This window comes from Bos grunniens, chromosome 29 (genome assembly GCF_055505025.1).
Source record: "Bos grunniens cultivar Pamir isolate PY7600 chromosome 29, Bosgru_T2T1.0, whole genome shotgun sequence".
NCBI lineage: Eukaryota > Metazoa > Chordata > Mammalia > Artiodactyla > Bovidae > Bos > Bos grunniens.
Genome location: NC_141193.1, coordinates 1,184,942 through 1,212,728, shown reverse-complemented (window position 1 = coordinate 1,212,728; position 27,787 = coordinate 1,184,942). Strand labels below are relative to the sequence as shown.

General features: G+C 64.4%; 2 protein-coding genes across 4 annotated transcripts in view; both read left to right on the top strand.

The window, feature by feature from the left end:
• Positions 1–2: 2 nt before the first annotated feature.
• On the top strand, positions 3–16,089 carry DUSP8 (dual specificity phosphatase 8). 3 transcript variants are annotated; one of them, XM_086384093.1, is made up of 7 exons: positions 3–347; positions 5,830–6,167; positions 7,615–7,753; positions 11,361–11,527; positions 12,042–12,201; positions 12,332–12,455; positions 12,673–16,089. In XM_086384093.1, the coding sequence occupies exons 2-7, from the start codon at positions 5,937–5,939 to the stop codon at positions 13,709–13,711; spliced, it is 1,860 nt and encodes a 619-aa protein (XP_086240219.1). In that variant the 5' UTR covers positions 3–347; positions 5,830–5,936; the 3' UTR covers positions 13,712–16,089. The 3 variants fall into 3 exon arrangements, with proteins under 3 accessions (XP_086240219.1, XP_086240222.1, XP_086240221.1); XM_086384096.1 differs by lacking the exons at positions 5,830–6,167; positions 7,615–7,753; XM_086384095.1 differs by lacking the exons at positions 3–347; positions 5,830–6,167; positions 7,615–7,753 and adding an exon at positions 8,025–11,239.
• A 9,242-nt stretch (positions 16,090–25,331) lies between these two features.
• The window catches only part of MOB2 (MOB kinase activator 2), a 52,922-nt gene continuing 50,466 nt past the window's right edge, over positions 25,332–27,787 (top strand). The window contains exon 1 of the mRNA XM_086383310.1: positions 25,332–25,411. Coding sequence (XP_086239436.1) covers positions 25,395–25,411 — 17 coding nt within the window. The 5' untranslated portion in view covers positions 25,332–25,394. The remainder of the gene's footprint in view (positions 25,412–27,787) is intronic.

The window sequence follows — 27,787 nt, the reverse complement described above, 5'->3', positions numbered from 1 at the left end:
GCCCTCCGCCCCGGGCCTGTCACTCGCGGCCGAGCGCGGCGGCCAAGCCGGCTCCGCGGCCCCCGCCCCCCGCCCCGCCGGACGCCGGACCCCGAGCCCGAGCCCGAGCCGGAGCAGCCCCGGCCGCGCCCGCCGAGCCGCGGGGTGGGATGCGCGCGTGCCCGCCCGCAGTGCGCGCGCTCGGGCCCGTGCAAGCGCTCCCCGCGGCGGCGGCGACGGCGGCGACCCGCGCGCTCCCCCGGCCCCGGCTGCGCGGGCCCCCGCCGGGCCCATGGGCTGCGCGGCGGAGCGGGCGCGCTGAGCGCAGCGCAGGTCCCGGGTGCCGGCCTGAGGCGAGCGAGAGCGAGGTGAGCGGGGCGCCGGTGGGGCTGGGGGACGCGCGGGGCGCCGGCGGGGCCGGGGGGGGGTGGTTCGTGCGGGGCGCAGGCGGGGCTGAGGGGGGGCGCGCGGAGCGCCGGGGGCCTGGGGGCGACGCGCGAGGCGCCGGGGTGCTGGGGGTACGCGCGGGGCGCCGAGGGGCTAGGGGATCACCGGCGCGCGGCCCGAGCGCCCGGCTCGGCCGGGTGGGCGCTGCATCGGGAGCGCTCGGGGGGTTGCGCGGGGCGGGCACGGGGAAGAGGAGATGGCCTGGAGATGAGCGGCCCCCACCGGCCCTCAGGAGCGCCGCGGACCCGACCGAGAAGTCCTTCCCCCGCCTCCCGCGGCGCCCCGCGGACCCCGGCCCGGCACACACCCGGCCACCGCTTCGCCGCCTTTCTACGCGCGATTCTTTCTTATTTTGGTGGGGGAGGGGCATGAATTAAGGACGAGGACGACCATTAAGATCGAGCGTGGATCTATCTGAGCCCCATGTGCCCCCCCGAAAAGCACCCCCACCACAGGGACCAGGATTGAAGAGGATCGTCCTTTGCAGGGCCGGGCGCGGAGATGCGGCGGCCTGGGCCGTTGGAGCTCAGGGCGTTTGGCGGGTGGCAGCCTCAGGAGAGGTTCGCTCCGTGTCTGGCCTTCTCCCCTGTCTTGCCACGCTGCGATGGGCACCCCCACCTCAGGGAGCTCAGCTGGCCTCTGCGGAATAAAGGCCAGCCGCCAGCCTGCTGCAGACGCGGCGGGTGCTGGGGGAGGGGCTGGCACTGCCAGGCTGAGTGCAACCAGCCTCCTTCAGCCTGTGCACCCACCTTGGGGTGAAGAGTATGTAATAGTCTGGCCTGGAGGGGAAGGGGCAGAAATGGGCCCAGTCTGCACGAGGTCATCCCTTCTGGGAGAATTTACCTTCTAATTTCCTGCTGCAAAAAATGTACTGACTTCGCAAGGGGGAGCGTTGGGGCCTGAGCTCTCAGTGATGGGGTGGGGGTGGGCGGCCTCCGTAGGATGGGGGAGAAAGGCGGCGGGTGGAGTGTGCGGTCTGCAGTTTTCTTGCGCAGCTTGGTGAAGGGGAGGGGGTTCTTCCTGCCTTGTGCCCTCTGCTCCTGGGGGTCTGTGGAGGTCTGAGAGACTGTCCGTTCCCAGCGTCTCCCCGAGTCCTTCTTGCTCCCACAGCAGCCCAGGAAACGCAGGTAGCATCCAGCACCCCTGTCCTGCCCCAAGATGGCAGGTGTCCCTGGCATTTGCTCCTCAGATGGTTGATAAGCATTCGCCAAAGATGGCCAGGTCATGTGACCAGGGACTGGGAGTTCGTCCTGAAGTCTAACTGAAATACCTCCTGCTGTAGTCAGCCTAGGGCCCTGGGGGAGTTGCTAGGCAGGTTCTAGTCCCCTGCTGCCCTCCGGAAGCTTCCTGGATCCCAGAGGCTGCCTCTGGAAAGGGCAGGTTCCAGGCACAGAGATGCAGAAAGATGTTTGAAGCCCCTTTCCGCACCAGGACCCTTCCCAGCATCACCTCTCCTCTAGGCTGAGGCTGACCTTGAGGCCCAGAAGCTGCAATCAGAGAGCTTGGGGTGGGGGGTGGGGGGCCCGTAGTCTCCTGCCTAGAGGAGGGGTGGAGGAAGCGGAGGTTGTCTGCCTGTCTCCTAGATGTGCAGCTCCCAAGGAGAGGAGAGGAAGGGGCGAGCCCACAGCAACAGTGATGAGGCTCGGGCTGAGACTGTCAGACTGCACAGGCTGAGGCCCCCTCTGCCTGAACCTCAGACGGTGACTGGTGGGCTCTGGCCCCGGCAGTTAGCATGGGGGAGGGGTGCCCAGTAGAAGTCCTGTTGATCAGCGGGAATAAAACCAGCTAGGCAGGAGCAGAGGAAGCCGAGACTGGTGCGTCCTGAGCCTGCCTCCCTGAGGACCCTTGTGCCAAGCCCTCCAGTCCCAGTTCAGCCCCGAACTCCTGGGCACTGAGGGTAGAGCCCCACCCCACTGTCTCCCAAGTCCATAGCCTCCCCAGGTCAGGCTGGCTCTGCCTGGCCTTGCCAAGAGCAGCCAGGACAGAGTGGACGCAGCTTGGGTCCTGTGCCAGTCATCTCAGAGAGCTGGGGGGCGGTGCAGAGAGCCAACCTGGTGAGCACGTGGGCCCCTGCCTGTGAGAGGCCACCCCTGCCAGCCTCTCTCCTGGCTTCCAGAGGGTAGCAGTTTCTGCCTCCAAGCCTGCCCCCGGGTCAGAGTGAGCCGGAAACCCAGCACCGGGGGTCTGTGCGCCGTCAGCTCTGCCTGAGGCCTACCTTGGTGACCTGGCTCCGCCAGGCCGGAGCCACGCTGAGTGGTGGCCAGGGTCTCTGTCTGCCTTTCCTGGGATTCCCGCGTCCCCCGACGCTGAGCACAAGGTGCCCTGGTGAGGATGCCCCTAGCTGGGAGTTTTCTGGTTGTACACGTGCTGAGGGACACGGATGTCCCTCTTGGAGGCCATGGGAGCCGGTGAGGAGAGGCTGTGGCTGCATCTGGGGCTGGGGCGTGCTGGAATCTCGGGCACTCGCGTGCAGAAGGTGAGGACACATGCGTGCAGTGACCACGTGAACGTGCACACACGCACTGTTGTGTGAATCACGGCACACAGGGCTGGGATGGATTGTGGGAACCGGGTAAGTACGTGCCATGAGCGTGGCCAGTGGCAAAGGGCTGTGTCCAGCCTGTATTTCACATGAGGGCCAGGTGGCGCCGTGGACCCCAGGAAAGCAGGGAGGCGGTGCCTGTGGCCTCCCAGGCCTGGCCCAGCAGCAGGCAGGGAGGGGCGGGGCTCCTCCTGCTTCTGGCCTGGGACCCTGTCTCCTCGGCTGCTGCCCTCTGGTGGGGCTGACCCAGGCTCCCAGCTGACCTAGGCTCTGGGTGCTCCCTCCCCGGGGGAGGGTCTCAGCTGAGCCTGCAGGGGGTCCTTAAAAGCCGGGAGGCCCAAGCCCCTACACATCCATTTTCTCTGCGCCCACCTGGCCTATTGCAGCATCTCCACCCCACCCTGCTCTGCCCAGCTCTGCGCCCTGCTCTGACTGTCGCAGCTGGGGAAGTGAGGGGTCTGCCCAAGGAGGGCCTGGGGGCCAGCACAATGCAGGGGGTCCCGCCCAGGAAGGGCAGGGCTCCCCAGGATGGGAGAGTGAGCCTGTGCATGTGGGAGGTGACTGGAGGGTTAGGACCTGGTGGGGCGTGCAGGGGCGGGCGGGCCTGGCTGAATTGGTCCCCCCCCCAGCTGCTGGGCACCTGAGGGCGGGCGCGGGGAGCGGGCGAGGAGTGGACCTGGCTCTGCAGCTCCGCCTGCTGCCGCAGGAGCAGCGGTTGCCTGGCACCCCTGCTGTTGCCATGGCAACAACGGAGGTGCCAACTTGCTAATGAGTCCCCCTCAGCTGCAAATAACAATATTACAGTGGTTAATAGGGCCAAGCCAGAGGCTCCTCAGGAGCCGGGGCTGGGGACCAGGTACCAGGTGGGCCCACAGGCCAGCCGTCCACCCCTCCAGCCCCTGCCCCCTCTCCTCCGCGGGTCTCCGGCCTCACCTCCCTGCCCCTCCGCCAGCCTCCTCTCCCCTTCGTGCAGTGAGCACCCCTTCACGCCGCTCTGGCAGTGTAAGGACTGCCGCAGGGGCAGCAAAGGCCTCCTCCCCCGCCCCACCTCCCCCCGTGGGAGGAGGCTCTGCCCATGGTGTCCCCACCCCACGGTCTCCTTGTCGGGGTCCTGGGCCTCTGGACTGGATGCAGGTCCCACACCCCATGGTGGGAGGCTCTGCCCAGGTGCGTCAGGGGGGCCTGGAGGCGGGGCCTGTCCCAGCCTTAAAGGGAGTCAGGCAAGAACTTGGAAAAACCTCTCAAAACCGCTCGACCAGGAGTCGAGTTGGGGTCCCCTGGGCACGCGGACAGAGGCCTCAGAGCAGGTCGGGCCCCTCAGCAGGCAGACCCACTGTCTTGCCGTGGCCCTCAGGAGGGCAGGGCCCCGTCTGCACCCCAGGCCCTGCCCCCACCATCAAGGCGCCCAAGCGCCTGAGGAGCAGCATCTGTGAGCAGGACCTCGAGGCCCCAGCACTGTCCAGGGCCTCCCTTGGCACCAGCTCCAGTGGCCCAGCCCTGGGCTGCCCATGCCAGGCGGGCCAGTCCCCGCCTGCCTTGCACCTCCTCCTCTGTGACCCCTGGCACCCCCCACGAGCCTGGGAGCTCATCCCAAGGGCTGGCGCAGAGACAGTGGCCACCGTCCCCAGGGTCGTCAGTGCTGACTGAAAGGCGAAGCGTGTCTCCAAGCGCCGCGCACCCCAGCACCCTCTGTGGCTGCCGGCGAGGGGCTTACCGAGGGAGTTCCCTCGCTGGCCCTGTGGGGGAGTCCGTCTCTCAGCCTCCCCACCCCCCAAGCTGGCAGAGGAGAGACCCCGGGTGATCAGGGCGGCCGTGGGCCCCTTTCTGTCCAGTGTCCTTGATGCGACCTTGGGTTAATCCCACCCCTCCCCCGAGCCTCAGTTTCCCCAGCTTTCGAGCAAACTCGTCATCCTGAAGATGCATGCCTCCCTGGGTACTGTGAGGCCTGGGAGGGGGGGCGTTGAGAAAGGCCCGTCTTGGCAGGTGGGCCAGTGGTGGCAGAGGCTTGGCACCAAATCAGAGGGGGCTTCCGCCCAGACTCCAGAGCCTCACGTCCCACCCACCTCCTACTCCCTCCAGTCACCCCTGAGCCCGAGGGTCCTACACAGTCACCCACACTCACCGCTGACCACTATCCTTGGGTGCCCTCCACCGCACCACAGTCCTTGTACCCACCAGGCCCCCAAAGGGGCCTCCTCAACCCCAGGGCACTGATGAGTCTGCGGTGCCCCATCATAGTGTCTCCCCCATTTCGTAAGTGTGTGACCCAGCCCTGAAGAAGGAGGAGGAGGCTGGCCCCCTGTGTGCCTGAACCCGGGCCCGCAGAACTGGGACGCAGAGCTCCCGGCCCAGTCGGTGCCCTGCCCTCCACCCCATCCAGATGATCGGCTTATGGAGCCAGCGGGCCACGCCGTCCAGAAAGTGGGGGGCGGGGAGAGACCTGCATCCCCAAGACAGGACAGGCAACGCTGGGGCAGAAGGGGGCGCCCTGGGAGGGGTGAGCGTCCGGGGGGCCTGGCCTGGGGGAGGGACCCTCGGGCCTCACCCTGCCTGAGTCCTGCGGCCCCGCCTTCTGTGGTCCCCACTCGCCTTGCTATGTCCTGCTGAGAGGCTGGCGCTGTGACCTGGAGGGCTCAGGACGGGACCAGCCCCTCCCGAGCACCCTTCCCAGGGTCACAGACCCCAACGGGAAAGCCGCAGGCTCAGGGAGCCCAACCTCCAGGAAGGAGCCAGAGGGAGCGAGAACCCTCCCCACTGGCATGTGTCAGCCCCAGACACGCTGCCCTTGGACCAGTCCCCTTGCCAGCCCGTCCGAGGCCCAGGGGCCTGCGGGACCACTGACCGTCCGCCTCTCCCCGCAGGTCTGGCGCCATGCCTGGGCACTCCAAACCCTAGGCCACGTCCAGGCCGTTGGAGCTGCCCCTGCCCACTCCCGGGGTCGCCCCTCCCCACTGCCCACTGCCGCGCCATGGCCGGGGACCGGCTCCCACGGAAGGTGATGGATGCCAAGAGGCTGGCCAGCCTGCTGCGGGGCGGGCCCGGGGGCCCGCTGGTCATCGACAGCCGCTCCTTCGTGGAGTACAACAGCTGGCACGTACTCAGCTCCGTCAACATCTGCTGCTCCAAGCTGGTGAAGCGGCGGCTACAGCAGGGCAAAGTGACCATTGCTGAGCTGATCCAGCCTGCCGCCCGCAGCCAGGTATGCAGCCCGCCCGTCTCTCTGGCTCCTCCGGGAGCCAGGGCTGGGGCAGCCTTCCCTTTTTCTGCCCTTGAAGCTGCTCTGTGCTCCTCGGGGTCAGATTCCAAGCCATTGGCAGGCAGCGCCCCTGTCCACCTTAGGACTACAAGAGTGCTCCTCCCCAGGGTGACCCTCCGCCGACAGACTCAACACCCTCCTACCAGCTTCCTGCTCTCCCCACAGAGCCACTGACCCTGCCCGGGTCCCCACTCAGCCCCACACAGAGGCCTCCATGCAGGGCCCAGCCACGTGGTGTGGCTGTGCCCGGGCTGTGGATGGAGCCGGGGGGGACACGGGAGACAGACGGGCAGCGAGGAGGGCGGCTAGGCCTCTCTGACCACCCTGAGGACTCAGAGGAGGACCAGACGGGCGGCTGGGGGCTCACACAGGCACAGGGGCATCCAGTCCCGGTCTCTCCCCCGGATCCTGAGGCCCAGGAGCTCTCTCCGAGGCCTGCAAGACCGTCGCTGGTCACCTCAGGCAACAGTTGTCTCTGTTGCCCAGGGGCATCGAGCCCACACTGGACTGTGACCTGCGAAGCCCGCGTGGGGGAGGTTTGGCTCCCCAGGCGGCCCAGAGGCTCAGGGAGGGGTCTTGGTCACTGGCCCTGCTTGGGGCAGAGCTGGGATGTGAGAGGAGCCAGACGGGAGTCCCCTGCGGCCTCCAGTGAGGGGAATCCGGTGATGAATAACCCCCAGCAAGTGCTGGGCCAGAATGCTCTCCCATTGGCTGTTGGTGACATCATCGGCCCAGGGCTGGCAGCTCAGCGGGCTTAAGGGCTGAGCGTGTTGGGGGCGGGCTACCAGCTGCTCCGAGCCCAGCGGCTCACATCTGGGCCCCCAGCTGGCAGCGGAGAGGGGAGGGCCGGTGGGCCCCAGCTTCCCACTGCTTCCACTGGGATGGCTGGGGGCAAGGAGGGCCTGCTGCAGCCTCCGGAGGCCCCATCACTGGCCAGGGACAGAAGGAGACCCCAGACCCAGAGGTCCCCCCACCCAGCCTTCAGAATCCCCAACGTGTGCCTCCTGGGGCCCTCGGCCTTCCTGGGAGCCAGCCAGGCCTCCCTGTGCCCCGGAGGTCAGGGCGCCCGCATGCGCCTCCTGGGAACTCACGCCTGCCCCGCGTCTCCTCCACAGGGGCTGGGCCCCCAGTGTCTGTTAACTGTATGTGGGAGCGTGGCTGCCTCAGGGGGCTGTGTCCCCCGACCCTCCCTGCTCCGGGGGGCTGCCCTGTGGCTGCACAGTCACAGCTGTCCAGGTGTACACCGTGGCTGGGCGCCCGCCCTCCCTGCCTTCAAGGCACCACAGGGACAGGCCCTCCCTTTCCACCGCCTGACCAGCAGCAGTGGAGGCGGCAGGGGATGCGGCGACTGGCGGGCACCTGGCCCCCCTGACCTCTGCCCTCTGCCCAGATGGAGGCCGCGGAGCCTCAGGACGTGGTGGTCTACGACCAGAGCACCCGGGACGCCAGCGTGCTGGCCGCAGACAGCTTCCTGTCCATCCTGCTCAGCAAGCTTGACGGCTGCTTCGACAGCGTGGCCATCCTTACAGGTGCCTTCCCGAGGCCTCTCTCCCCTGCTGGCGGCAGGGCGGGGGCGGGGGCAGGGGTGGGCACGTCCAAAGGGTCACGTTCCGGATCGGCCTCTGCTCTCCTCTCTAAGCCCAGGGCCCAGCGTCTGCTGGGGCGGTGGGGACCCAGTGGAGGCGAAGCTAGGGAGCTCTGAGTTCTCAGGGACTCCTCCGACCCCCTCCCCCAGGCCCCCACACTTCAGGTCCCACCTCCAGCGAGGGCCCAGGCCCACCACCAGCAGGTGAGACATGGACAGCGGGAAACCCCAACACAGGCCTGAGGCAGGGGAAATGGGGGGGATCTAGGCAAAGACCTGGTGTACCTTGGAAGCTACCCCCCACCCACACAGGTACGCGCGCACACACACACACACACACACACACACACACACGCATACAGTCTGAGGGAGGAGGCATAGGCCCCACCCTGGGGAAACCCTAGTCTGAGCAGGAACTGATCCCCCACTGGGGGGTCCTCTGAATGTTCCAGCTGGCACAGGGAGCCTAGCAACTGCCTATTTGATCACCACTGCTATCTGCCCAGGGGGAGGTCCCCATGGGGCTTACATTCCCCCAGATCAGACTGGCCAGCCCCCTCCCCAGGTGGCCCAGGGCCTGTCCCCCAGGATGTGCGACCTCCCTGCCTGGGTGCCCTGCACTACAGCAGGAGAGGGTGGGGGGAGGGCCCACACCGGCATCACCCCCACCATCACACAGCTGCTAGGGTGCTGCTCTTCATTCTGACACCTGCCCTGAGCACCTCCTGAGCATGACGGGCGTTGGGGGCACCAGGCCAGCCCTCCTGTGAGGCGAGGGGCTGCAGACTGCTCCAGCAGCTGCCAGGGGCCGGGGCTCCGGGCAGACCCCTCAGAGAACGGGTCCTGTGAGCGTGTGCTGTGCTCTCCATGTGTGGATGGGGGGGGTGTGTGTGTGCGTGCATGTGTGAGCTCTGGGAGCCAGAAGCCACAGAGCTGCAGAGCTGACACAGCTGATATGCCTTGGGGCTGTGTGGGCCGAGCGGAGGGGGGTGTCACAGGTGTCCTGGTCTGCCCGCAGTCCCCCGGGAGCCCCTGTGTGTGTGCTCACACGCGCGTGTGTGCCCTTGCTACATATGACACCAGAGGCCCTCCCAGACGTTTGAGAAGAGGGTCCCGGAGCAGCGCCCCACTTCCCCCTGGGCTGCCCAGGGCCCTTGCTGGTCAGTCCCGGGTGAGCTGGGTGGGAAGTCCCCTGCGAGCTGGCGGTGCCCCACCCCAGGGTTAGAGGGTTTCCCCCGTTTCTATGAGGAGCAAGCCAGGGAGCAGTCATGACCCTGAGGAGGGACAGGCTTGGGGCAGCGCCCACCCGAACCCTGGAGAAGGGCAGGGCCGAAGGGTTAGAGGTAGGCCGTCGGCCCAGCGAGCTAGGCACACGGAGCGGGCTGGGCAGACGCCCGCGGGAAGGACAGACCCCTCCGTGGGTGGGCGGAGGGGCGCCAGGGAGACGCGCGGCACAGCCAGGGAGAAGGGAACTCCAGGGCGGGGCGCTTTGCGGAGCGAGCGGTGGAAGCGGGCCGCGCCGGGGTCCCGAGCCGGTGCCCAGACCACGCCGCGCCTCTCCCGCACGGCTACTGGCCATGACTCCCGGCGGGCATGGGGACGCGCGCCTGGCGCTTTAAGGGGTGCGCGGAATGCGGGCCGGTGTGGTCGCCGCGGGCCGCCCAGCCCCTGCGCGCCACCTCTCGACCCGGCCGGAGAGGACTCCAGCGCTTGCGGCCCCTGCGCGGAGGGCGGGTGCCGCCCCAGCCCGGGACTGCGGCGGGCAGGGACTGCGGCGGGCAGCGGGGGCTCCGGGGCGCGCCCCCAAATCCGGGCCGAGCCGCATCCGCACTGGAGCGCGCAGTGACAGAGGTGGGTGGGGCCAGGAGTGCCTCCCGGAACGCGCGTTTTTCCCTGACCTGCAAGGCATGGTTGGGGAGGGGGGGCTACCCTACCGAAGGAGGGTGCCCTGGAGAGCCCTGGGAGGTCTGGGCACCTCCCCAGGTCCTGAGAGGGCTGCACCCCGGGGGAGTGGGGGACAGACGGTCCAGGGCTGCTGGCACAGATGCTGCCCTCCCATGTCACCCATTCCTAGGCCCTGGGGTGTCCCGAAATCATGGGAGGACTGGAGGCTATAGGGAGCACTCTAAGCTGCCTGACTCTGCCTAGAGGGCGTTCTTGGGGGTTCCAGGAATTGCAGCAAAGGCTGGCAGATCTCTGCCCCTCCTAGAGGCTCTCCTTAGGAAGAGGGGGTTCCTGGTGGAATTCTCCACCCCACACACTTGCCTGTCTTTGCTGCTGAGAGAGCAGAGGAAAGGGACTGGCAGAGAAGGGTCTTCTGAGAGATGGTGCAGGCCCCGCCCCTCCCCCACGGGGGTCCCTGGCTCTGCACAGTGAGCTGGGGCCCGGCCCGGCCTCCCCTCGGGACCTGAGCAGCAGTGCCGGTGCCTCTGTCACCTGCTTCTCCCCGTGCAGCCAGCAGGCTCCCCTCCAAGGCTTATACCTCCATGCCCCTAGCCTGGAGGTGGTGGTCCCCCAAAGTCCAGCCTTGGTTAGGGGCCCCGGGAGTGCACCAGGCAGGCACTCTGGTTTATCTGAGCTGGGTCTAGGTGAAGAGCGAGGTCGCCAGGCATCTCTGTCTTCAGGAATCAGCCAGGTCTGGCCCCAACTGTGTCTGCGGGCGCCTGCCTCGCCCCTCTGCCGCCTCCTGGGGACAGGTCGGCCGTGGCCTGGCTGTTTGCTTATCCACTTCCATGAACCTCAGCACAGTGTCTGCGGCAGGCAGGACCAGGACACCGAAGCCCGAGGTCACTCGCTGAGTCCGATGTGTGCCCGTGGGTCCCCCTCAGCCCCTTCCTGACCAGCGGAGGGGCTCCTTCTGCCCACGTGCAGTCCAATGTACACGCGCGGGCAAGGAGGCAGGACACACGCCGGCCACGTGTACAGCGTGCGGCCTGCGTGCCCCAGTCCCCAGCGCTCCTTTCTCAGCCCAGCCTCTGCTCCTCCGTCGTCCCCTGCTGGGTGGAATGGAGCCGTAACCCGAGCGCACATGACCCTGTGTGCTGTGCCAGCTCCAGAGAGTGATGTCATGCCCAGGGCAGGGGGGGAGTGGCCCTCAGAAGCCCTTGCCTCTCTGTCCTGGCATCCAAGCCTGGCCCAGGGCTTCCAGCCAACTGGAGGGATTGCATAAGCCCTGGGGGAGAGGCGGGCAGGCCCAGCCTGGCCCCACGCCACAGCGTGAAGACCCCTGTGGCCTCTGAACCTGCCTGTGCGCGGGTGCTGCGTGTGCTGCATGCTGACTGGTCATTTGTACGGCCTCCACTTTTATGGGCATCACAGCGGCGTCCCGAGGGAGGCCAGCCCCTGACTGGCATGAGGAGGGATGTGGGCTTAGGGGTGGGTGATGGGAGCGGGACAGCCTGGAGCTCTCCAGGACCAGCACGGAGACCAGGTGCTCCAGCCGGGGGCTTGCTGGCAGACTGGGCTGGGGTCTGTGCAGGGGGAGGCTGGGCAGCCGCTCTCCTTCCCCAGCCGGCCCACCCCTGACATGCGTCTCATCCATCCGCCCGCAGGGGGCTTTGCCACCTTCTCCTCCTGCTTCCCCGGCCTCTGCGAGGGCAAGCCTGCTACCCTGCTTCCCATGAGCCTCTCCCAGCCCTGCCTCCCTGTGCCCAGCGTGGGCTTGACCCGCATCCTGCCTCACCTCTACCTGGGCTCTCAGAAGGATGTCCTGAACAAGGTGTGTGTGCAGCCGGAGCCGGAGCCTCTCCTGGGCTGGTCTGGGGTGGGGAGGTGGGGTGCGGGGGTGGGGGAGCTGACCGTGGATGTGAGGGGTAGATACGCCCGGGTGTGAGCCTGCCTGTGGTTTCACAGGACCCCAGAGGTCCTGGCAAGACCAGGGCAGGGCGGGGACGGGGCCTGGCAGGGCTGGGCAAAGAGGCGGCTCCCTGCCCCTTTGGCTCTGCAGCCTACGTGCCAGCCTGCTGATGTCACTGGGCCCCTGGCCAGCCCTGAAAGAACCCCGTGTTTTAAAAATGGTGACGCGGAAAGAGGGTAAAGCCACCGCCCAGGCAGCTCAGCCTTAAAATTCCTGGGAGCGGGAAGCAGGCTGTGGGCGGGTCTTGCAGGAGCCTTGCAGGGGGGGAGGCGGGGGCGGGGGGTGCTCCAGGAACCAGATTCCAAGGCCCCGCCTCCAGGGCATCCCAGTTTTCAGTTGGCTGCACCCGCTTCCACCCTGTTCCCTACCCTCCCAGGATCTGATGACCCAAAACGGAATAAGCTACGTCCTCAACGCCAGCAACTCCTGCCCCAAGCCCGACTTCATCTGCGAGAGCCGTTTCCTGCGCATTCCCATCAATGACAACTACTGTGAAAAGCTGCTGCCCTGGCTGGACAAGTCCATCGAGTTCATCGGTGAGGTGGCCGGCACCCTCTCACCCAGGCCCTGGGAGGGCTGGAAGGCAGGGGCGGGAGAGGGCGGGAGAAACCTGAGGGAAGGGAAGGGCTGTGCGGCCCCAGCACTCACGTGGACCCCTGCCCCCAGATAAAGCCAAGCTGTCCAGCTGCCAAGTCATCGTCCACTGTCTGGCCGGCATCTCCCGCTCTGCCACCATCGCCATCGCCTACATCATGAAGACCATGGGGATGTCCTCGGACGACGCCTACAGGTAGCGCCGCCCCCTCCACCCGCTCGCCCCGCCCCCTCCACCTGCTCGTCCGCGGAGCCACCGTTCTGGGCCGGGGAGGAGGCCTGAGCCCAGCCCTGGCCCACTGGGGTCTGCCCAGCAGCTAGGTGCCCCCGAGTGGGCACTGGGGGCTGGGGCGAGCCTGGGGAGCTGCCTGGCCCGGCCGGAGCCCTGCCCGCATCCCGCGGCTCTCCCCCAGGTTCGTGAAGGACCGGCGCCCGTCCATCTCGCCCAACTTCAATTTCCTGGGCCAGCTGCTGGAGTACGAGCGCAGCCTGAAGCTGCTGGCCGCCCTGCAAGGCGACGGGGCGTCCCACCCCGGGACCCCGGAGCCCCTGCCGGGCCCTGCCGCCCCACTGCCGCCGCCGCCGCCACCACCTACCTCAGAGAGTGCTGCGAACGCCGCCTCCAGGGAGGCTGCACAGACAGGGGGTGCGGAGGCCCCCGGCCCCGCACCTGCCACCAGCGCGCTGCAGCAGGGCCTCTGCGGCCTGCACCTCTCCTCCGACCGCCTCCAGGACACCAACCGCCTCAAGCGCTCCTTCTCGCTGGACATAAAATCGGCCTACACCCCGAGCCGGCGGCCTGACGACCCCGGGCCCCCGGACCCGGGGGAGGCCCCCAAGCTCTGCAAACTGGACAGCCCGTCCGGGGGCACGTTGGGCCTGCCCTCCCCAAGCCCCGACAGCCCGGACGCGGCGCCCGACCCGCGCCCCCGGCTCCGCCGGCGGCCCCGGCCCCCAGCCGGCTCCCCGGCGCGCTCCCCGGCGCAAGGCCTCGGCCTGAACTTCGGCGACGCCACCCGGCAGACTCCGCGGCACGGCCTCTCGGCCCTGTCGGCACCCGGGCTGCCCGGCCCTGGCCAGCCGTCAGGCCCCGGGGGCTGGGCGCCGCCGCTCGACTCCCCGGGCACGCCCTCCCCCGACGGGCCGTGGTGCTGCAGCCCCGAGGGCGCACAGGGCGCGGGCGGCGCGCGGTTCGCACCCTTCGGCCGGGCCGGGGGGCCGGGCGCGGGCGGCGGCGACCTGCGGCGGCGGGATGCGGCGAGGCCCGAGGCCCGGGACGCGAGGACCGGCTGGCCCGACGAGCCGGCCCCCGAGACGCAGTTTAAGCGCCGGAGCTGCCAAATGGAGTTCGAGGAGGGCATGGTGGAGGGGCGCGCGCGCGGCGAGGAGCTGGCCGCGCTGGGCAAGCAGGCCAGCTTCTCGGGCAGCGTGGAGGTCATCGAGGTGTCCTGACCGCGGCCGGAGCGGCCTCTCCGCGGGGACGCGGCGCCCCGAGCCCTTGGCTGCCCTCGGCTGGGCCCGCTATAAATATATATTATATATAATGCAAAGAAAGGTAAATGGTTTTACTGCGATTTTTATCGAGAAGTAAATATTTCCATTTTTTATTTATTTAAGCTGTTCATTCTGGCAATGATTTGGCAACAGTGCGGGCGGTCCTCGGAGCTCTATTTTTACTGTCTGGTATTTAAACTGAAACCCACGTTTCTAAGCAATATGAGGCCACCTTCAGTTGCAAGCTGGGGTGCCAGGCCTGGGGTTCCCCCGCCCCCTCCCCCAGGAAACACTGCTGACCATTGCAAAGAGGCTGCTGAGCTTTCGTGCACTTTTTACATAAGAAAAGGGGAAAAAAGGATAAAAAACCTTTGCCGCAGACTGAGCCGCAGAGCCTCCCTGCCCTCCCGCTGCGTCCTCTCCTGCCCCTCCCTTCTCTGCTCCTCTCCCGGCTCCTCACCAAAGCCATAGATGGGAGGGGGTGTCCCGGGAGCCGGGGGGGGGGGGGGGGGGTGGCCGAGGAGGCGCTCACAGCCCCCTGCCAGCTCCAGGCACCAAGTCTCAGTGCCACCGAGGGCGTCCCTGCCACCCATCCCCCCAGCCTGTTGCCTGCCAGGTGTTGGGGGGCCAGGGTGGGGTCCGGAAGAGGGTAGCAGTGCAGAGAAGGGGGCTCTGAGTGTGAGGGGACATGAGTCCCCAGGGCAGGGTGGAGGTGGAACAGCCCCACTCGCGTCTGAGCCTGGGTCCAGCCTTAGTTCCAGTCCCGAGGAGGCTGCTACCCTCTCCTCCACCTTGTGGGGTCCCCCCCCCCAGTGCCAGCTGCCAAGTGGGGAACTGGCAGAGGGGGAGCTTGGCCCCTGAGGGGCAGTGGGAATAGCTGGGCCAGCCATGCTGGCTCCACTGGTCGGAGGGCAGATAGATTCAGGGTCTTGTTCTGCCGGTCGAGGTGCCTCTCAGAGGAGGCACCTCATGCCTCTGGGTGGGGGTGGGGTGGGGTGTGGAGGCTTTCCTTCACTTGGGAGAGCCCCCTCCAGCTAAAGGCCCCTCATGTGAGCAGATGTTGGAGGTGTCCCCCATGTCTGCCAGCCCCCACAGGGCCCTCGGAGGAGGAAAACCCCGTACACCCCTCTCCTGTGGAGCGCTCCCCTCCCAAGTCTCCCTGATATCTTCGAGGTGACATGCCAGTCCCCAACCCCCGTTAGCTTTTTGGCCCAGGTGGGCCAGCCTGGGGGTGAGGGCAGGAGAAAAGCCCCAGCTATCCTCACCCCCCACCATCTGGGGTCAGGGGGACCCAAGGCTTTTGGCAGCAGGAGTGGGTGTCCCCCGACCTTCAGATGTCCTGGAGCATCCAGGAGTGGATGCTGGTCACTTGGTGAGAGGCCAAGGCCTGGCTGGAGGGGTGGCCTGGGCAGGACTGAGTGCTTGGGCAGGTGGGCGGGGGTTGCCTGCCCCCAGCTGCCCTCCAGCTGTTTATTCTGTTTGTTCTTCTTTTGACCCCAGCTCCTGTCCTGTCAAACCTCCTTTGAGCAAAAGTCCTGTTCCTGTTCCCTCTGTCCCCACCCCGTTCCCCCAAGAAAATAAGCTATCGTTGTATTTGCAATCTATGGATTAGAGGTTTAAGTATTTATTATTATTGGTTAATTATTATTATTATTGATTATGTAAATCTGCCTCCTGTGTGTCTATTGCGTTGGGTTTCGGAGGTGACCCTGGGTGTGGAGGATGCACTGGTCCCCTCTCCGCGCCCCACGCCTGTGCTGTCCAGGAGACAGTGGTGGGGGCCACTGGTTGAGCCCCACAGCCCTGGGGGCAGGTCCCACGGCCCGATCCCCTCCCTCCGTCCTTCTCCAGGGCTGCCGGTGCCCTGTGGCTTCTGGCCCGGGGCACGTGGGGGCTTTTGCTCTTGAGACACTGGCTGAAGTGAGTCGTTGTGAAGGGAGAAGTCCCTGTCTCAGCCCCCCAGCCCACGCCTCTCCCCATGCGGGGGCACAAGGCACCCAGCAAGAGCCCCTCCCTGGTCAGTCCCACCCACTCCCTGGGAGGTGCGGAGTGGGGCCCCAGGGCCCTCCCCCCTCCTGCCAGCCCAGTGCCCTGGCATGGGGTCCCCAGAATGGACCTGGCCTCCTCCTATTATTTGCTGGAAAGTCCAGCGGAGGAGAGGTGGCAGGTCCGCCCGCCCGGCTCCTGGTCCCTCTGGACTGGGCTGCCCACCCACCTGCCCGCCCCTCCTCTCCGCCCTCTCCCCCATCGCAGCCGCTCTCTGCTCCCTGTCCTGTCCCCTTCTTTTGTATTTGGAAACAACGTGTTGTAATAAATCCTGAGATGGGTGTTTTCTCCATGCGTCTGGCTGCCTCTTTCTTCAGGCTGGTGGGAGGTGGTGTGGAGGGGCTTCCTGGGGCCAGGAGGTGGAGGGTATGGGACCTGGAAAGCCAGACTGCCTCCCACTCATGGCTCTGAACCCAGAACCCTAAACTCAGGGGGCAGGGGGGGAGGGGGGAGGGGCAGATGTAGGATGTAGAACAGCCTTTTTTTTTTTTTTTTTGCTGTTTCAAGCTACTGAGAATTTAAATAACGTAGAACTATATAAAAGGGAATCTCAGTTTCGGCCTTCAGCTCCCCGCAACCCCCTCTCCAGAAATAACTGCTGGGAGCAGTTCCACACCCCACTGCAGACCTCCATGTGTGTGCACGCGTGAGCAGCGTGTGAGTACACGCATGTACCTACCACACAACAGCTCTTCCTTTTCACCAGAAACGGGGGTCTAGCTCTACAGAGCATCTGCAACTAGCTTTAGGGCGTTATTTAGATTCCTTATGGAACGTGCAAAGCCCAAAGGCATGGGGATGCCTGATAGGAAGCTCCCTGTGCGTCTCCGGCCACCGGGCTCCTCTCCCTGGAGCCAGCGCCCCCTGCAGGCCTCCTTCCCTCCCTGCCGGGGTGGCAGAGCTGCAGTGTCAGTGTCCCCCTGGCCACCGAGCGTCCTCCGGCCTCGCTGCAGCTCTGAGCATCCCCATGGTGTCTCCTGGGACACATTCTGGCCCTGACTCCCCTGGCTCCCTCCAAAGTTTGCCCAGCCGTTACCATAACGACGGCTCCGCTGTACTGAGTGCTTGTGATGTGCCAGGCACCACTCCCTGAATTTCCTGGGAACCTCAGCTCTGGAGTCTCCGGGCAGCGTCCCCAGCAGATCTGTGCCCTCTGCCCCGCCGACCTCTGGCTAATGTGGCTCAAGATCTCCACTGGGGGGTCTGACCCTTCTTCGCGGTTGAACCTTCCTATCCTGGGGACCCTCCTCCTTTCTGAGCAGGCAGGTAGCCTAAACCAGTGACGCCAGCCAGACCTGTGTCTGTGCAAGTGTGTGTGACCACACACGTGTGTACACATAAGCACATGTGCACGTGTGTCAGCACACACACTTGCGTGGTGTATGTGTGTTTCAGGAAGCAGGAGAAAGCTAGGCCGGCCTCTCATCCGGGTCTTCGGGAGGAGGTAGGGTCCTTGAATCCTGCATCCTTAAGAGTCCTCAAAGAGGCCAAAGCTAGAAGCGTTGGCTGTCCTCTGGCAAAGCTATTTTTAGCTCAAGAACATCTATTTATAGCTCTGGCAGCCCCTTGGAGTCAATAAAGAGGAGGACGGGAAAAAGCTGATGGTTGTTTGCAGCAGCGCAGCGGTGCTTCCCCACCCCAACTCTGTAGGAGCACGGGAGACCAGCAGGGGCCCTGGGGCCGGGGCAAGACTCCAAACCCCTCGGCTCCCAGGGTCAGCCCGCCCCAGGACTGAATGAGGCAGGCAGGGCGGTCAGAGCTGGACCTCGGGGGCTGGCCTCCGCCTGCTCCTGACCACAGTCTGGTCCCGGCCACGCCGGGTCACCTGGGTTGTGGGCCCTCTGCTTATGTTTCCACATCTCCCCCGCCACCCCTCAACCCTAGACCAGGAGCTCTAGGCACTTGACGGGTTTGGGATGGGGGACAGATGGGTGCTTTGGGGTTGTTGCGGTTGGCCTCAGACTGCTGACCGAGATACTGTGGCTGGGATGCCCGTGGCCCTCACCTGGGCTGGTGCTACCTGCAGACACCCCCACAAACATTTGCCCACCATATATCTCAGCAACCACCATCAGGGAACTTTGAAAAAACAAGGATTATTACAGGCCCTGAAGCACACAGTATGTCCGTGTTAGTCGCTCAGTCGTGTCCGACTTCTTGCGACCCCTTGGACTGCAGACTGCCAGTCTCCTCTGTCCGTGGGGTTCTCTAAGCAAGAATACTGGAGTGGGTCGCCATTCCACCTGGGGTCATACAAAGCGGTCACAAGGAGAGAGGAAGAGTGCAGGCCTGCGGTTGCGCTCTTGTTGGGGTCAAGTGTGGGTGCCCAGGGTTTTGCAGTTTCACTCTTTGTTGGTGAATTAAGATATGAGCGGGAATTAAGGGAAGGGGACAGTTATCTAGGTCACCAGGGCTTTCCACATGGGGACCCTCAGGGGTAGGATGGCCTGACTCTTCAGCTGTGCAGCTGGTGTGCGTGCCTGCTCAGTCGCTTCAGTCATGTCTGACTCTGCAACCCCATGGACTGTAGCCCACCAGGCTCCTTCGTCCATGGCTTTCTCCAGGCAAGAATGCTGGAGTGAGTTGCCATGCCTTTCTCCAGGGGATCTTCCTGACCCAGGGATTGAACCTGCAACGTGTTTATTTCAGATGGATACCTTTGAAACGGACGCCTCAACAATCAGTGCTTAATGTCTGGCACTACCTTTACAATCAAAAAGGCTATCAGGCACAGGGGTGGATGAACAGTTGGGTGGGTAGCTACATGAGTGGGTAGGTGAGTGGACGGGAGGGAGAGATGATGGATAGGTGGGGGATTAAGGAGAGGATGGGTCACACGGATGGATGGTGGGTGGGTAAATGGGAGGAAGGCAGGGAAGGAGGGAGAGAAGGAAGGTGGGTATGTAGGAACCATCTGTCACACACTTGTGTGCGTGCTAAGTCACTTCAGTTCAGTCCGACTCTGTTCAACCCTAAGGGCTGCAGCCCTCCAGGCTCCTCTGTCCGTGGGGATTCTCTGAGCAAGAAAGCTGGAGTGAATTGCCCTGCCCTCCTCCACGGTATCCTCCGGACCCAGGGATCGAACCCACGTCTCTTAAGTCTGTCTGCATTGGCAGGTGGGTTCTTTCACACCACCTGTGCGTCCATCCATCCTCCGGCTGGACAATAGGCATCCTGTCCTTGGTTAAGGAAGGTGCTCAGTGACAGCTCAATGACAACCACAGACTACCCATCTTGGAGTTGGACGCCACTGTAGAGACCCAGTCAACCCTCTCCAAGGTCCCAGGAGGGGACCCAGCTTCCCCAACAGCCCAGAGGGTCAGGGTCAGCCTCAATGGCCCCTCGGGCCCCTTGCAGCTCAGACCCTGCTTCTGTGAGTGGGTCTGTCTAGGTGTTTCTGAGGCTCAGAGTGTGGCAAGAGCCAAGAGGGCCGGTTCTCAGGAAGGCTGCAGGTGGTTGTTCGGCCTCTGAAGGCCAGGCTGCATGTGGAGAGGCTGGGACGCGCGCAGGGAGAGGGCAGAGGCGGGGCTGTGCCCACTAGGGCCATGTGGGAGCCGAGCACCTCTGGTCAGGGAGTGGGAGGGAGACACAGCCCTCTGTGGCTCTGGAAGACAGCTTGGGGCTTCATCTCTTCTGCAGAAAAGTGCTCCGTCCTGAGAAGGGGAGAAGCCACAGTACCTCCGAGGGCCGGAAGAGTGGACAAGGGAAGTTGGCATGCTACTCTTTCAGAAAGAGGGGGCTGGGTCCTGGGCACACAAGTTGGGGGGCGGGGGGAGCTGAGCTGACTTCCAGCAGGGCTTCTCATGGGTGCTAGGCAGCGGGGGCTTATTAGGCCGAGACCCCAGAGAAAGCTCCGTCTTTTACCCTTTTTGGCAGGGGCGGGGTTTCTAGACTAGAAAGGCAGTTCCGGGCCTGCTTCTGGCCCTGGGCTTGGGGAGTCTCCAGACACAGGGTCCTTCTGAAGGAGGGGCCAGACCCTGAGGATGCGGCGTGGCTTTAGGAAAGGAGAACTGGCCGGGAGCAAAATGAGGCGGGTGGCGCCCTCGGGGACTGAGGACAGGACCAAAGCTAGCGTTGGGCAGAAGGGAGGGAAGAGGCTGCGACAGGGGCCGTTCCCAGAGCCAGGAGGGGAGGCGGGGGACGAAGGAGGAGGACAAACGAACTCCCGCTCCGCCCCCACCCCAAACGCACAAAGGCTGCGGGGCGGGGTGACGCCAGGGCCAGGCTTGGCCAGCTCTAGGCAGGTCCCTGGGGGAGCTCCCTCCAGCCTTTCAAAACCGAGCCAGGCTTCTAACCCCCCAGGCCAGTGGAACGGCAGGGAAGGGGCTGGGGAGAACCGGGGCAGACCTGGTTCTCTCCATCTCTGAGCAAACACCACTTGGGAGACCAGGGCAGCCAAGGGCAATTCGGGAACAGGGAGAGCTGTCCCTTGCCCCATCTCCCCCTTGAATTAAGTGGAGCACCCCGCCTCCTGGCAGCACAAATGCTCCTAGGGCTCCCCCCACACGGACACCTGGAGACTGCCCAGATCCCCCAGAGCAGATCCACCCAGGAGAGGAGTGTTGGCACTGCGGGCATCGGGCCGGCGGAAGCCAGCCTCAGCCTGACACAATTGGTGGACGTAGCTATAAAAAGCCAAGGAGAGTTTGAAATAGAAGTGGGGGAAGGGAGGAGGGGCTGGGAGGGGGCCGGAGTCCCAGAGGGAGGCAGGCAGGAGAGAGGCCCTGGGTGCTGACACCAGGGTAGGAAACAAAGCCCCCTCCTGGAGCGCCCCAGCCCCCCGCACCTGTCCAGTGGGAGTTCACATCTGGAAACATTTGGGGAAGCAGTGAAGTCCAGCCAGCCTGGTGCCTGGAGTGGGGGGATGCTATGCGGGACAGGATGGCAACCAGGGCCGTCCACACCTCCCACCTGGCTCTGGGCTGGTGGCTCCCAGGGGGCCTGAGAGCAGAGCAGCCCCTCACCCCAAGGCCTCCAGTCTCTGCCTCTTCCCAGGTCAAGCCCCTGGCCCTGGAGCCCCACCCCTCCACCAGGCCCCCCACTCCGCAGGGACCCATATCAGGGGAAACCAGGCCTGGCAGGAAGGAGGCTCGGCTCACGGCACCTTTACCTGCTTCCTCTACCAGAGCCTCAGTGGCACCGCCCACCTGCCCAGGATACTGGGCTGATGGGGATCCCACGTATCTCGGGCTGTGGACATCAAGGCCCAAATTGGGCAACCAGAGGCCTGCAGCACTGACGCCCACTGTGGGCCCAGAGGGAGAAGAGAGATCCTCAGAGCTCCTTCCCTGAGTCCCCACACCCTGCTCCCGGCTGATCTCAGCCCTGGTTCCACAGAGACATCACTGTGTCTGAGGTTCCTGCACCTAGGACCCAGCCTCTGCCCCTGGCCCCTGCTGGTGGTCAGCTGTGGGGAGCTGGGCGCCAGGTGCTAGAGCACATCTAGAACAGGGGGTGGTGGGGAGCAGCTGATGAGGCCCTTCCCCTTGAGTCCGCCCTAACAGGAAAAGCCGGAGGGACTGGATTTGGGGCCTTAGAACGGGGTGAGGGTACATCTGGGGGGCCTCAGCTCTCCCTGCCCGCGGCTGGTGCCCTGGCCCTCCCAGGGGCCCAGCAGGGGAAGGGTGTGGCTGCACCGCCAGTGGGGGGAATGGGCGCGGCCGCCCCCATGGGCGAGGGTAGGGCTGGCCGGCTGGGCGGTGACGTCAGCCCAGTATAGGGGTTCCCAGGGAGTCGGCCTCAGGACACGTCGCCGTCACACTCCAGTCCCTGGGGTCCCCTTTCTGGGAGCGCAGATCCCGCCCTACCGCCCCGCACAGCCAGGGCCCGGAGGCTAGGCGCGGTGGGTGCGCCGCCCGCGGGCGCTGAGCTAGCGCAGGGACGGATCCGGCCCGCCGCGGCGCCCTTGATCCTCCAAGCGCCTCTGTCCCTTTGTTCCCCGCGCCTCCGCGCGCCCTCGCGGGCCACGGGCCGGGAGCGTAGCGGGGCGCGGTGAGGACCTGCTCCGCGCCAAGCCCGAGGGCACGGTGGCCCCGCCCCAGGCCCCAGGTGCGCAAACACCTGCCGGGCGAGTACTAGACTCGGGCGCCGCTCCTTGTGCTCCTGGCCAGCCTTCAGCTCCCACCCAACTCTTCCCGATCCAGGCGAGCAGCCCGGCAGCGCCACCTGCTGCCCGCGCCCTGGACGGGGCGGCCGGTCCGCGCGGGCCGGACCCCCGAGGGCCCTCCAGGTTGGGAGGAAGTGTGGCCTGGGAGTCCGGGTCTTCAGCGGTCTCCAGCCTTCCGGCACCCTCCCGCATCCTCCTCCGAGACCCTCCCCTTGGCCCATCTGCAGCCCCGACTGCCCACAGCATCCCCCTGTTGCGGGCCTCTGGCCCACTGCCACACCCCAGGGCTCAGGGTCACATCTGCTGTCAACGGCCACAGCTGTGTCTCCAGCCAGATTTCATCCTCGGCCTTCAGACCCAGAAAGGACAAGCTGCCAGGTGCCACCTACAGTCTAGCTGGCACCTTGGCTCCCTTCCTTTCCCCTTGCCCGCCCCCTCACCCCTCCTTCCGTCCCTCACTCCAGTGCCCTCCAGTAAGCAGCACTGACTGTGACTCCCAGCCCCTGCACCTCTCATCTGGATGGGGTCACCACGTCCAGGCCTCCTCCGTGGGCCCCCACACCTTCCCACCTCCACTGAGCTGCCTGCAAGCACCCTCCTCTGCCAGCCACTGCTTCTCTCTTCCTGGAAGGTGCCCCTGCTCTGGTGCCACTGGTGCCAATGTGCTCCATGTTCATCCATGGCTCAGGTGCAGTCGTGTGCTGTCCAGTCAGCGGTGTCCAGCTCTGTGCGACCCCATGGACCGTGTGCCGGCCAGCCTCCTCCATCCGAGGGATTCTCCAGGCAGGGGTGCTGGAGTGGGTTGCTCTTCTCTTCTTCACCTGGGCGCAGGGCCTCTCTCAAACCCCTCCTTCGCTGAGCAGCCATTCACACTCATCCTCCTTCGTCGGGGTCTGCCTCTGCCCCCACTGCCCAGCAAGGGCCTGGTGCTGAGAGTCCTGATCTCTGCCTTCACGTTCGCATGACACACGTTCTCCTGTGTGCCTGAGTGTGTCCAAGCATCCCTTGTTTATAAAGACACTAGTCATACTGGATTAGGGCCCACACTCGTAACCTTATCTCAACTAATTTCATTTGCAAAGACCCCATCTGCCAGTATTAGGGGTGCACCTCCACCACCTCCCTGCAGGGTCACACCAGCTCTGCTGCCCCCCACCATAGCCCATGCAGAATCTGATTATCGCAGGAAGCCTCACCGTGCCATCACATGGAAGATGTCCCCTAGATAGACTGCAGAGCCCAGGACTGAGGGACGTTCTAGATCTAAAATAACATACATGCATGCCGAAGGGATAGATCCCATTAAAATTTAGGAACTTGCCACACCTAGCTGACTGCACCTTTGGGGGAGTTCAGTTATCTGGAAGTGCCAAGACGTCCCCTCCAATGTGAGCGACACGTTTTTACACCTGAGCACCTCAACACTAGAAGAGCACACACATTTTGCTGGGAATATCAATCAGGCAATTGTCTAAACTGGAAAGCACAGCAACATAAGATCTTTTCAAGTAAAAGAAGTCCAGGGAATTCTCTGCTGGTCCAGTGGTTAGGATTCCGTGCTTTCATTGCCAAGGGCCTGGGTTCAATTCCTGGAGGGGAACTAAACTCCTGCAAACCACACAGTGTGGGAAAAATAAAAAGTCCAGAAGTAAGAAGTGCAAGACTGCTGTGGAGGTTTCGAAGTTTCAGCAGTAAACTCAAATCCTTTCCATCTTTCTGCTCTGCCATTATTAGCATGCCTCATGGTCCAAGACGGCTGCAGAAGTTCTAGCCATTGTCTTCCTATTATTGGCAGGAACCAGGGGACTGGGCCAGGGGTGGGTGGGATGAAGGATAGACAGGATACCCTGCAAGCCACCTAACAACTTCCACGTACATCTCATTGGCCACTCTGTCTACCTGGGAAGCTGGGGTAAAGGAGTAGAAGGAGGAAAATGAAGGAACAGGAAAAAGGGAAGGAGAAGAGAAGGATATGACACTGGGCAGGCAACATCATCTCTGACCAGAGCTCGCTGAGTGTGCTGAGCTCACTGTGTGCCTGCTCAGTCGGGTCCGACTGTTTGTGACCTCATGAACTACATGTACCCCACTAGGCTCCTCTGGCCATGGGATTTTCCAGGCAAGAATGCTGGAGTGGGTTGCCATTTCCTCCTCCGTGGGATCTTCCTGACCCAGGGATCGAACCCGAAGCCCAGACCGCCTCAGGGACATCTGGGGGTGTGAGGGGACATCCGGGTGTGAGGGGACATCCGGGGGTGTGTGAGGGGACATCGGGTGTGAGGGGACATCTGGGGTGTGAGGGGACATCCAGGGGTGTGTGAGGGGACATCCAGGATGTGAGGGGACATCTGGGGTGTGAGGGGACATCCGGGGGTGTGTGAGGGGACATCCAGGGTGCGTGAGGAGACATCCGGGGTGTGTGAGGAGACATCCGGGGTGTGAGGGGACATCCGGGGGTGTGTGAGGGGACATCCGGGATGTGAGGGGACATCTGGGGTGTGAGGGGACATCCGGGGGTATGAGGGGACATCCGGGGGTGTGTGAGGGGACATCCGGGGTGTGAGGGGACATCCGGGGGTATGAGAGGACATCCGGGGTATGAGGGGACATCCGGGTGTGCGGGGACTTCCGGGTGTGAGGGGACAGCCGGTGGAAATGGACAGCCGGTGTGAAGGGACATCCGGGGTGTGAAGGGACAGCCGGTGTGAGGAGACAGCCGGTGTGAGGATATCCGGGGTGTGTGAGGGGACAGCTGGGGGTGTGAGGGGACATCCGGGGTGTGAGGGGACATCCGGGGTGTGAGGGGACAGCCGGTGTGAGGCTATCCGGGGTGTGTGAGGGGACAGCTGGGGGTGTGAGGGGACATCCGGGGTGTGAGGGGACAGCCGGTGTGAGGCTATCCGGGGTGTGTGAGGGGACAGCTGGGGGTGTGAGGGGACATCCGGGGTGTGAGGGGACAGCCGGTGTGAGGCTATCCGGGGTGTGTGAGGGGACAGCTGGGGGTGTGAGGGGACATCCGGGGTGTGAGGGGACATCCGGGGTGTGAGGGGACAGCCGGTGTGAGGCTATCCGGGGTGTGTGAGGGGACATCCGGGGTGTGAGGGGACAGCCGGTGTGAGGCTATCCGGGGTGTGTGAGGGGACAGCTGGGGGTGTGAGGGGACATCCGGGGTGTGAGGGGACAGCCTGTGTGAGGATATCCGGGGTGTGTGAGGGGACAGCCGGGGGTGTGACGGGACATACGGGGTGGGAGGGGACATCCCAGGGCGTAAGGGAAAATTCCTGAGCCTGCTCCTGAGGACCCGGCGGGCGGGGACGCAGTAGCAGCCGAGACTACGTTTCCCAGCAGGCGGCGCGCCATGCGTCACTTCCTGCGGCGCCCGCGGCGCGCGTGTGGGAGTGAGTAAGAGAGTGTTTACTTCCGGCCGCCGCCGCCGCGGGCTGAGGGCCGAGCAAGTCGGGCGGCGGGCGCGGCGGGCCCCGCGCAGCCATGGACTGGCTCATGGGGTGAGTCCGGCGACGGGGCGGGCGGGCCGGGCCGCGGGCGGCACCGGTGAAAGACATCCTACCGGGCGGGCGAGGGGCGACCCCGGGTCGGGCCCGGGGCCGGGGCTCCCTGGAGCGGGGTCGGGGCCGGGCCGGGAGCGGGCCCGCTTCCGGCCTGCAGTCGAGCGCTCGCGCCGAACGCCGTGTCCCGGGAGCCGGACCGGGGCCGGCGGCCACACCTCGCCGCTGGTTGTCGGGCGGCGGGGGAGGTCGGACCGGGGCTGCTCGCCGGTCGGCGCGGGGAACTTGCTTCTGCAAGAAATAACATTGATGCCGGCAGAGGACAGTTCTTTTAAAAGGAGGGAAAAGGAGCAAAACAAGCCAACTCTGCCAGCGTCCGCCGGGCGAGGTCGGCGGGCAGGGTGCGCTCGGCGCTTCCGCGGGCGGCCGCCGCAGGGCGGGGTAGGAAGGAAGCATCAGCACCGGGCCCGGGCCGGGCTCTCCCTCCCTCGGCGTGTGTTGGGCTTGCTGGAGGTTAGATCAACGTGCGGAACGTCACGTCGTCCTGCACAAGTTATTCTACCTGTTTCGGTCCTTTTTTCTTCTTTTCTTTCTTTCTTTTTTTTTTTTTTTACTTTTTGAGGATGAAGAAGGGCAGGTACTTCTCACCCAGTTGGGCGGTCCTTCGCCAGCCTGGCTCTAACATGCACAGCGCTCCTCTGGAGTCAGGGTAGTTACTCTAGGGCCTTGGGGTGGGAGTGAGGGAGCGCTTGCCGTGTTGTTGACCGGGGTGGGTGGAAGGCTTGTCTGGACACCGAAGTCCTGGAAGGGAGGCGAAAGGTCCCATGTACGTTTCATGTCAGTGTCTTATCAAGCTGTTGCTGGCGTAGACGGAGTAGAGGGTGCTGGCAGGATAGTCAGCATGAGATGAATGAGACCCTTCCCTGCTGGCAGGTCGGCTGCAGTCTAGTGAAGGGGGAGACCAGACAGCGTGAGGGAGGAATCAGAAGGCCAAAGACAGGTGCTGAGTGTGTCGGGGAGGACCTGGAGCTAGAGCGCAGGGGCCCGGACAGCACGGCGCTGTGGGGCAAGGCAGCTCACCTCGTTCCTTGCAGAGGCAGGACTCCAATCCCAGCCTTGCTGCTCAAGAGCTTTGTGACTCTAGGTGGTCACTTCTTCTCCAGACCTGCTTTTAAAAAGTCATCTGTAAAGTGGGAGCCGTGGTCCTTGTCACTTGGCACTGTGGAAGGGTACGCTGAGGTAACAGCAAAACGTGAAGCACAGTGCGCGGCCTTGGTGGGTGTAAGAGGAGGTGTTCGTAGGAGGCCTTCGTAGCTCACGGGCACCAAGCCTGGAGGGCAGGCAGCTGTGTTCATTCTGAATGGTGGGTGCTTGCTTCTGCCTTTATCAGGAGAGATGGTGTCTGAGCCCCCTGGCCTCCTGCTCGTTGGTTTCAGAGGAGCAGACTGCTGATTGGCTGAGTTGAATTCGCAGGCCTCCGTATCAGAGGGACCAGCCTGATGAGCGGGGTTGCCGAGGAGGCAGCTGATCATATTCTGTCTGTGTGATCATTCTGTGCTCGTGTCTGTAGGAAGCAGGTACTCTCTCTCTGGAAACTGACCAGCAGTCTGTTTTTCCTAACTGCCTAAGGTCTGTGCTTTATGGACTTTATTGTTATCATTGTGAACAACCAGAAATTTACTACAGCTCTTCTTGAGGCTCTTGTCAAGACTGAGCACCCAGGTGGTCATCTGGGCAAGGTCAGCAGAGCACTGATTTCCTCGTGCTTGCTGGCCGGTGCCCGTGTTGGAGGAAGACAGTTTTAAAAGGGATTGGCTTGGAGTTGCTGCCTCTGTGGTCTCTGCGGAGGGAAGGAGCCCTCACTGCTTCCTGGCTATAAAGTGGGCAGTTCTAAAGTGACTTGAGCTCTCAAGAGAGAGGTTAGGATGGAGTTTGCTTTTCTGTGTGTGTGTGTCTTTTTAAACTTGCTGGACTGCATGTCAGATTTGGTGAATCATGAATTCTTTCACGTCTCCTTAACTATGAACCCCCTGCTCCTTAAAAAGAAGGCGGAATGATCTCAGTCGTCAGGTTCTGATCTTGAGAACATGTTTCCAGGGTGAGTGTTCTGGGACACCAGAGCTGGGAGGGCCGGGGTGTCCCCTTGTCCATCCCACGAGTTTATCGAGCATCTGCTGTGACGTAGGAGGCTGCCAAGGCCCAGACTTCACAGCCATGGGGGATGTGAGTGGTGCAGACCCCGGTGTCTCCCACCCTGGCCCACCTGCTGCTCCACCCAGTGCCTCTCTGAGGAGGGCTGGCCAGAGGCAGCTGAGGGGCCTGGCTCCTGCCGACGCCCTTTACGTGCTCAGTGCTGGGACTGCCATTGGCCAGGTT

What these genes read in the sequence shown, in the direction of transcription:
- DUSP8 (XM_086384093.1), top strand. Translation starts at nt 5,937, where the DNA reads ATGGCCGGGGACCGGCTCCCACGGAAGGTGATGGATGCCAAGAGGCTG. An exon ending in AGCCTGCCGCCCGCAGCCAG is followed by an intron (nt 6,168 to 7,614) that starts GTATGCAGCCCG and finishes CCCTCTGCCCAG; the next exon opens with ATGGAGGCCGCGGAGCCTCA. An exon ending in TCCTCGGACGACGCCTACAG is followed by an intron (nt 12,456 to 12,672) that starts GTAGCGCCGCCC and finishes GCTCTCCCCCAG; the next exon opens with GTTCGTGAAGGACCGGCGCC.